Raw genomic sequence first — 10,081 nt, 5'->3', positions numbered from 1 at the left:
GGAAGTGTATTATAGTTTTAATGTATTATAAAAATCATGCCATTACGACGACAACAAGTAATATTTCGCTATTTTGTTGTTAATTTTTGGAACATTAAAGTCAACATTAGAACCACCAATGCTTTATCTAAAAGTGACTTATAAGCAGAACTAGCAATAGTCTGCGTATACTTACCTAATATTAACGCAAACGTCCTATTGAAATAAGTGATTAAAATTCATGAAAAAGGCAAAAATCTAAACACAAGTTATGTTTTTACATACGATTTCCAAACTTTTAAATACAATGCAATAATTTCGGGATTTCAAAGAGGTGTATCATGTGTATTACTTGCAATTCGTATTTATCCCACTTTAGGTTTTCATAATGAATGTAGTACGAGCACTTGCTTCTTTTATGATTTAACCCTACCACCCTTCCCACAGTGAGTACAAAACAAACCTTTCGAATTGTAATCATAACCGCAATTGACGTTTTAAGTTACCATTTGGTGCCATTGAATATTCGACGAAGAAGTTCTCTGTAAAGTATTATTAATTATTATTTTAATTTCAAATAAATTATGTATTATTGAATTTAATCTTGTTTTATTCAACACTCAACCATCGAAGTGCATAGAAGTATGCACGCCAAGATGTCGCGACACGTTGCAAGTTATGTATTGCAATAATATTATAGAATTGAAGACAATACTATCTAATTACCTTAATGATATGAATTTTATATCGGTGTTTTATTTATAAAAGTTTTTATGAAAGTAGTCACAGAATTTTAAATGTTTTCATTATATTCCATTGTTTTTGCGACCATTGTTAGTACATTTGACTGCTTAAGTTTAGTACACATTGTTGCACAAATGTCAAAGTGAATCAAAATTGTTCTTAGAAGTTGTGTATTATTCATAAATTCAAAATTCAAACTCAAAATTCAAATTCAAAATAATCATTATTTCATACGTAAGCATTATTACACTTGAAATCGTCACAATGGTTAAACTCTACCGCTCATTCGTAAGGCAGATTCCCCTGAGAAGAATGAGATATTTAAATCTCTTTGTAAACATTCAACATTTACAATATATATTTTTTTATATTTGAAACACCAGAGATCGAGACTACCTCCATGAGCTAAACGGGTACTACCACGGATTTTTGTCATCCAAGTACGCAGAAGTTGTATAATAACCTTTAGTATAAAGTTTTTGTTTCACTATAGTTTTAAACCTCGTGAAAGGCAAATTTTGTATATCAACCGGAATCTTGTTATAGAAGCGTATACATTGCCCCTTAAATGATTTTTTGACTTTGTAAAGACGACTATCAAGAAAAGCTAGTTTATTTTTATTCCTCGTATTAATGTTATGTCTGTCACTTCATTTTGTTCATGCAGATTTTCGACGCGAATTTTCAACGAACTCATTATTCGGCCAAGGGTCGAACATTCGAACAATCAATAACCCCTGAAGTACGAAAAAAAATTCAACACAATTGCTTGATTTAACCTCCACTGTGTTTGCGGAGTAGCAACTTAATTTACTTAATTTAGTAGCATTAGAAGTCCTTGTGAAAGAGTTCATCCAGGGAAGTACTGCCACCTTACCTATTTCTGTCGCCAAGCATGCATGTGAGCATTACTGCGTTCCGGTTTGGAAGAGTAAGGGTGCTGGTGATTTGCAATTTAATTATCTGAGTGGCACTGAAACTGTTGTGGATAGCTTACCATCAGGCGCACGACTTGTTCGTCCCCTCACTTGATGTTATAAAAAAAAACTTCCATTTTTACTAACATGAACATGACTAATTAACGACGTTTTAGATGACTAATAAAATTGTAATTACTCGATTATAGTATATACCTTCGAATAAGGGACGCGTTGACAAGACAAGCACTATTTGATACGAATTGGTCACATTAAAAATACCAAGAACTTTACAATAATTTTATTACAAGGTATATGCTAGTAATTATACGTATTACGTGGTGGGTTTCGGTTGATCTCGCTGTAAATGATTTAAATGGACTTTCCTTGGCACTTAAAGGGTAGAGGAGGTCGTACCCGCTGAAATCGGAAATATTTATTAACGAAATTGATTTCTCCCAAGTCCACCAAAAATATTATTAAATATTAAAGTTATCTTTATTAAAAAACACTAAACCAACCCATAGGTAGCGCGTTTCGACACGGAACATCTCTAATGGTTTAAAACCACAGTAAATAATACTAAGGTATCTTCGAAATTTAGTTTATTTAAAAAAACAAACTTAAAAAGTCGCGAATTCAATTAATAAGTACCTAACTTCAAAATAATTAAAAATAAAAACAAAATTATTCAAAAAAATATCTTTAATTATCATAATCATAAAATATTAAGATAATACATAACATTGATCGTGAAACTAATTGTTCGAAAATATTTTAAATAAATAATGTTAAAAAATACATCACTAGAGATTTTATGTAACATGTCATTGACGGATAAAAAAAAAATTAGGACTTTACTTACTTTAACTACACACATTTAAGGTTGTAAATACCCTGTTTTCGATTATACATTCCAACAATACTTTAACAGCAATGATCTAAATTATCAACTAAAATTAAAATCTGAAGTTTGTATGTAAATAACACAATCGCGTGCGTTTAACGAAGGAAATTTGTAAAGGCCACTAAAAATATTTATGAGCATGAAAAAATATGATAATTTGGCACAATTTTTACGAACTACAAACTGACAAAATGTTACAAAAATTACTTTAAATGCAAATGAATCTAATTTCTATTCCATCGTCAAACGTGAACGAACTGCGGTAATCGTAATTAGCGTGGTATCATGTGACTGGTGAGGTTATGTATGGCGAAGATGGAGTGTATGTAGTTTTGGTGGCTTCGGCGCGATGTCGGCGATGGCAACGAATCGTGGTAGTCACTGAGGTTATATTAAAAAAAATTACTTTTTTATGGGTACAGTTTCTCTGTAAAGTTGACGTCAAAAATTTAAGTACTTATTTATGCACATCAACATACAAAAGACTAATAGGTTGTTATAATTATTAATAAAAAGAACGAACACAAAGACAACATTCTTTCAATTTGACAGAACTGTAATCAACAAACCTAACGAATGTGATGGCTTTACAGCTAAAAAAACCGTTAAAAATCAAAAACAAAGGTCTGTAACCAATTCGTAGAGGAATTCGTGAGGTCTGTTGAGTCATAGGGGTATAATTAGTAGTGATGCAACAGACATCTGCTTCTGCTTCCGAAAATGCGGAGGGTCCGCACGCTTTTTAACATTTTTCCGTTTCTACTTACGCTACTTCTATAACGGAACTTTAATCGGAAGTTTACAACGTTCGTGATGCGAAGAGAGGCGCTAGTGCGCGGTGGAGTGCGCGTTTTCTAGTAGATTTGTGTAATGTAATAATTGCATTTAAATTATGAAACCAAAAACAAGCCCTGTTGGGATCTATTTTTATTGAGTTCTTCATAGTATTTACACTTCCGCTTCCGCTTCTGTTTCCGTTTTCGTTTCGTCTTTTTACTTACTTTTACTTTTGACGTTTGTTTCCGTTATGGTACTACCGTTGCATCACTAGTAATAGCTACGACAAGAATCTTCCAAAGTCGTACAACAATCGGCGTAGATTTCATAGAATGTGTAGGTAAACTTACTTCAAAAGTATTTTTTTAATCTCTACTAATAAAAAGATGGATCGATGGATGGATTTAGTTTTATTTTCACTGTAGCTGAAAATCAGCGGTTTATTTCTGTTTAAGCTAAGGCCGCATACGAGGGGCGGCTTATAAGTAATCTACTTAAGTATGAATAAAAGATAACTACAGCTGCTTTTTCCTTCAATATACATGTAAGTGAAATACACTCATTGTTTTCGTTAGAAAGCGACATTAGACTGTTTAAAAAAAAGTTACTCATGTCTATGCAAAACGGACGTATTATACAAGTGTTGCTAATTTTGAAAAAAGAACTAACAGCGTTGCAATAGTGGCCAGTATTCTATTTAAATTGGAAATAGTCAAAAGAAATTACTTTTCAGGCGCACATAACTGGGTGTCAGGCAGTGCTGCGACTCGTCTGTTTTTCTTCATCTTTTTATTATATTACATATTTTTCTCTTAAGTGTGTGTCTGTAGACCCAAATAAATGTTATTTACCTATCTAGTGTTGTCACGTAATTATTACGTTCCCTTGATGTAGTAAGCCACACGTGATTAATACATAAATAATAACAAACAAATTATGTAATGTCAAATTTTATATCTCCTATTTTAAGCATAAAAAAATATAGACCATTTTCATTCGTATAATAGAATCTTTTAATCCTCTTGAAAATATTTTTAAGTTTTTATTAAATGCCGCGATGTTTGACCATCATGATATTCATTATGTTTATGTGATATTATTCCACTAGTTTTTTATAATTATTAATACAAAGATCGAAATTTTAGAAAAAATCTTTGGAATCCTTCGAAAAGTCGTTAAAAAACAAAAACAAAGTCCTACAACAAGCACAGAAAAAATTGTAAGGTCCGCTAGTTCGTTCCGTGGCTTAGTTGGCATAGCGTCTGTGACGGTTTGCTGGAAGACGTTAATTTGAATCCAGCCGGATCCAAGGTTTTGAATTTTTTTCTGAGTGTTCAATCTTTGTACTAATTATAACAAACTCTCTTGAAAAGTTGTCATTTCGCCGATATGGCATTATTATAAGCTGTACAATAAGTAAAAGTGAATTATTATGTACTTGTTGGGGTGACTATGATTTATGACTTAAAAAAAAAACAAAATGTGAACTATAGTTTTAGACATTGTATGTACCAATTAATACTTTTGTACAATAATTATTGTATATATAATGTGCAAGGTATGTACAGAGTGCGTGCTTTGTTCGAATATTTAAAATTACTAATTTGTTAATCTAATTTACTTCTATTAAGTACAATATTTTCTAACTTTTCACAACAAAATTATAATCAAACTAATAATCATGCAAATTAGTTACTTACATTAACAATTTGTGCTACGTGTTTAATACCAATAATAGTTAACTAAAAATAGTATTATATCCATACACGTAGGGCTTTTCTGGCATGCGTGTGAGGCCCATGATCTACCATGTGTTATCAACCAATAGCAGGCCCCTATTTTGACTAAGCGTGATGATGTCAAAATAACGATCTTCTATTGGTTGTTTAACCACATTGATTACTACGATTTTGTTCTACAGTACGACTAGACCGCACAGCAGTGTCTTAAAGCACACATTCCTTACGTGGCGAATTCTCTAAGTTTCTCAACGACAAATTTGCGGTTCCGATTGACCCAGTCGATATTCACTTTGGCGTTCTCGATAGCTTGTGTTACCGAGAACTGATGCTCTGCTAGGATGTCTGTGTGGTTATCCTTCCAAACCAAGAACTGAAAATACATACAACGCAAATAAAGAAAAATACAATAAATGTATAGTAAGGGCGCGTTTCCATTATGTCGTGACGACAGATTATCGTACAGTTTAAAATGTCGTGACTTGTATATTTAAATGAAGTTGTTCACGAATTTTTTATCGTTACGACGATAGACTGTCGTGAGAATGGGAAGAGCTGGAACGACAGTCGTCCGACGATAGATAATAAAACATCACGATAAAAATGTGACTACAGATAATGGCAACTTCAAACGATTCTGTCGTGCAAACGACAAGACGGTTGCCGAGAACCGATAAATTATTGGCACAATCTAGTGGGAACAGCTAGACACGACAGTCGTCCAACGACAAATAAAACGTTACGACACATTAACACATCCTATTAAAAAAAGATTTACGCTAGATCTTGTCAAATTCTAACGCTATGCTAAAATAACTTTGTGCATTATATATTTAAAAAACGTTTACAATAGGATCATCTATTCAATTGCAAATGAAAATGTTAGTTATCCCTTGCTTTCTATGTGAATATAATAATATAATTAGATCTGAGGCATGTCGTTTTCAGCATAAAGCAGGGCGATGTTGGTCTGCATGGCACATATCGTACGCCAGTTCTTGAATCCGAGTCCCTGTCTCCGGCCAACGGTGTTATTGTCGAGGAACACCGGTCGCATTTAAAAAATCAAAATTCATCTGTTAGACCACGGGAGAATAGACTAATGACCGAAAGATTAGACATGTATACATATTTCATACTCTTGGTAGATTCTAATAAAGACACAAGTGACCATACGTCAAAGTGCTTGTACCACATTTCGTTCGTAGAATTTTAATGAATGAATTGCCATTTTGCCGATGTGACCTTATTCACCAAGTGTGAGATTTGTAATAGTAAAAATGGATTCGATTATTTTGTTACACTGTATACAATTAAAATGACCGTACCTCGTCAAGCTCCCTCTGCGTTGTGAACTGACTCAAAAGCGCCTTTACAACGAAGCCCAATCTTCGGCCTTGTCCGGCGAACCTGTACACATACCATGTCAAGTTTCAATTCAAATCATGTGCTGTTCTGTGAAATCAAAGACATTATGTTATGATGAGACGAATAATCGTGTGGTTGTTGGGAAGCGATAACAATTGCAGAGTTACTCAGAGCTTTAATCGCAAAAATTTGAGAGGCACTGCCACTGCGCTGCTTATAAATTCGTGTTACACATTACACAGAAATTATGTCTCAGGGTACCGGAGGACTTTTTTTTATAATATCAAGTGCCGGGACGAACAAGTCGTGCGTCTGATGGTAACGTACATGCCTGTTCATAACAGTTGCAGTGCCACTCAAGAGCTTTAAATCGCAACCTTACGCAAAACCGGAAAACCGTAATGCTGACATTACTGCTTGGCGGCAGAAATAGGTAAGGTGGCAGTACTTCTCTGAACGTACTTACGAAACTTGTTCGTTCTGTCACTTGATATTATAAAAAAAAATCACATGATGCCCCGTTTAAAGGGAAGCCTGTTACGTTCGTCATTCCACCTGCTCTGAAATCTATTTTGATCACTTCGGTACCTACTGGGGTTAATTAGTATAGCCTTGTAAGTTGGTTTCCATAGTGCGAGGCTATGAGTGTATGGGTTTTATGGTCGGGAATTTCGGATGTGAATTTGATGTCATTAAAATTTGCTGGCCTTAATATGCAGAATTTACAAGTAATATGTTTATTTCCTCAACAAAAAAATCTGCATTAGGAATAACTAAGTAAATGGTGTATTTCTGAACACTCGGCAATCGTGAGGAAAATCTTAACAAAAATCTATTTAGCAAAATAGTATGACACAATCGACAAAAAAATTTTGTTTCTCATGTAAAATGTGAGCTTGTCTATTGGGTTGGCGGGAAACAAACTGACACATTTTTTTAGAGGTTGACAAGATGGGTTAAACAAATGATGCACTAACGCCTTGGCGATGTCGTCGATCCGGTTGTAGATGAAGTCCTTGGCGATGTAGTACCCCACGGTGGAGGTGGCGATGGTGGTGATCACGCGCGCGGAGTCCTGTCGGCGCACATCTGAGTTGTCCGTTATCGCCCATTCCAAGTATCTGAGAATTTTTTTAAATATTGAATTAAAGGGTTGATTAAACCCCTTTTTCTGGAACGTTCTAGCATCCTACGAGTGCCACAAAAACCGTAATTATCTATCTCCAGGGTATCAAAAAATCAGTTCCAATTTAGAAAGTGCGAAACTAATACCCGGGACTTTCTTATCTATCAAACTGATACGCCCTACGCCAAACTTGCAGAAGACCTATTTATTTTGAGAACTTTAAAATCAGAATGACCTGGAATAGTCTAGGCGAAAGTGTACCATCCTCATCTGCTTTTTTTACTTTCCAGGAAGTAAGATTGTGGAAAAATGTAAGCCAAAAGAAGTAAAACATAAAAATTATCGGACGAATATTTTCCATTCCTCACATTTATACTATGAAGTATTAACAAATGTTGAGAATGGCATTGGTGACCAATGTTATGGGTAAATGAACCTTTGATTGACCTTGACAGGCCATAGAAGTAAAAAAAAAATATAATGAATCCCGAACTTACTGTGCGAGAATCCAGACTTCCCTGGTACAAGCAAGGGCTTGCTGCAGCGCCTGCTGAGCAGCTGCAACATTGGTGTTACTTAAACGGGCTAGCAGGAATCTCCACTGGAGTACGCTGCCGCGGGATATTCCCACGCAGTACACTGTGCGACGAAGGTCTAGAGGAATCCTGGGGAAGAAACAAAAGATGGTTGTCAATGTCAAGTTACTTCTAACCTTGTAATGTTGTGTTGTAATGTGGAAAAAAATTATCAAATAAGGTCGTTCTGCCCGTGGTTTCCCTGACAATCGAGAACGTTCAACGAATCATTTTCTCAGTTTTGCGTTAATCTTTAACGAGCTCAATATTTGTCGAATGTTCATCTCGTTCCGTACCCTGCGAACCTCGACAGGGTAATGACTGGTAGATAGCGCAAAATCATTTCCTGACCAAGAGATGAGATTACCGATTTCTAACATAATTTTGTCATAATTCACGACAAGATCAATTTGAGTTACCACCAAACTCTAGAATGTTGCGATACTACACATTGGAAATGAAACTACTTTTTTGGGTCTAAAATAATGTAGACGTGATTTTAGATCCGAAAAATAGTTTCATTTCCACTTCTACTGCTAGGTTCGTTATAAAATTGTATATCTGTGTACTGACGGATTGTTGTTATCCGGATCTGGCTCATCCATCCATTGCTGCAGGAGCTCCACGGCATTCTCCTCGCAACCGGGCACCTTTACTTTGCACGCCCAGGTACTGGTCAATGTCTGAAGTAAACAAAAACAGGTATTCATTGAATTATGCTGTGTTCCGGTTTTGAAAGGTAAGGGTGCTGGTGAAATTACAGGCACATGGGACTTGTCAACTTATGCCTCAGGGTGACGGGCGCAGTGGTAGTGCTCCTCAGATCTTTGCAATTTAAAGTTCTGAGTGGCACTGCAACTGTTATGGACAGGCGTGTAGCTTACCATCAGGCGCACGACTAGTTCGTCCCGTCACTTGATGTTATAAAAAAAACTTTGTATCTGATTTTTAACGACTTTTTAGCCGACATGACATGACATGACAAATCTATGAAAGTATTTCGTCATCCAGTTAGGCACCTTTACAGCTACCAGCCCTGGCTAGAGATGTCGCTATTCATTGTAATTAAGCGTTTTTATTGAATGTCAAGATATTTCACCACCATGACACTTAATTATTTTTTGTGAAATTACTCCACTAGCTTTGTTATAATTATCAATACAAAGATATCACTTAGATAAAATTCCTTCGATCCGGCTGGATTCGAACCGACGTCTGCTAGCAAACCATGCCAGACGCTATGCCAACTAAACCACGGAATGAAACTTCACAAAAAATAAATTAATATCATGGTGCTAAAAATACTTGACCTTCAATAAAAACACTCAATTACTTTATACTCATTTAGACAATTGTCACTTAAATGAGAACTTAATACTAATCAGAAATTAACAATATTCCAGACTAAGCCAAAATACAAACTACACAATGAAACACAGTAGAAACATTACTGTTTGTTACTAACATGAGTCGAAAGACAGAACAACTGTTTACAAATTTACATTATTAAATAGTTATTATTATCACCTTAATAGCTATAATTAATTATTTATTACCATTATTTTCCTATACGCCTGGTGCACTACGTGCAATAATCGGCGAGTACCATAGTGTACATCGATACAATAAGAAGAGACGTACTAAAATAATCTAAACCAAATTTTTTAGCATAACCAACCTGCATTTTAACGCTGTTCACGTTATCTCCATTAATGATCTTCTTAATAGAAAGTCCTCCAGCCTGCTTGTACTGCTGACCAATAACTTTTCGCACGAACTTCTGGAACGCACCATAATCCGGCGAGCGTTTGACGAGAGCTTCGATCTTGGATAAGGCGTGGAGACCGGTAGATAGAGGTAGGTATTCTTTTTCACGTTGGAGGTAACTCGCTGCCCTGGAGAATAAGGAACGATAAAAACTTCCTGATACCTCTTATTTCTTTCTGTAG

General features: G+C 35.3%; 1 protein-coding gene across 1 annotated transcript in view; it reads right to left on the bottom strand.

The window, feature by feature from the left end:
- Positions 1–2,572: 2,572 nt before the first annotated feature.
- LOC113227805 (aminopeptidase N-like) overlaps positions 2,573–10,081 on the bottom strand; it is a 29,750-nt gene continuing 22,241 nt past the window's right edge. The window contains exons 13-19 of the mRNA XM_026460830.1: positions 9,811–10,027; positions 8,706–8,815; positions 8,055–8,222; positions 7,409–7,552; positions 6,392–6,473; positions 5,291–5,436; positions 2,573–2,928 (exon numbers count right to left, since the gene is read on the bottom strand). Of these exons, the coding sequence (XP_026316615.1) occupies positions 2,820–2,928; positions 5,291–5,436; positions 6,392–6,473; positions 7,409–7,552; positions 8,055–8,222; positions 8,706–8,815; positions 9,811–10,027 (976 nt within the window). The 3' untranslated portion in view covers positions 2,573–2,819. The remainder of the gene's footprint in view (positions 2,929–5,290; positions 5,437–6,391; positions 6,474–7,408; positions 7,553–8,054; positions 8,223–8,705; positions 8,816–9,810; positions 10,028–10,081) is intronic.

The sequence above is a fragment of the Hyposmocoma kahamanoa genome, unplaced genomic scaffold (genome assembly GCF_003589595.1).
Source record: "Hyposmocoma kahamanoa isolate Upper Pololo Valley unplaced genomic scaffold, ASM358959v1 217, whole genome shotgun sequence".
Lineage (NCBI taxonomy): Eukaryota > Metazoa > Arthropoda > Insecta > Lepidoptera > Cosmopterigidae > Hyposmocoma > Hyposmocoma kahamanoa.
Note: the sequence above shows the minus strand (reverse complement) of the source record. Positions and strands in the feature narration are given on the sequence as shown.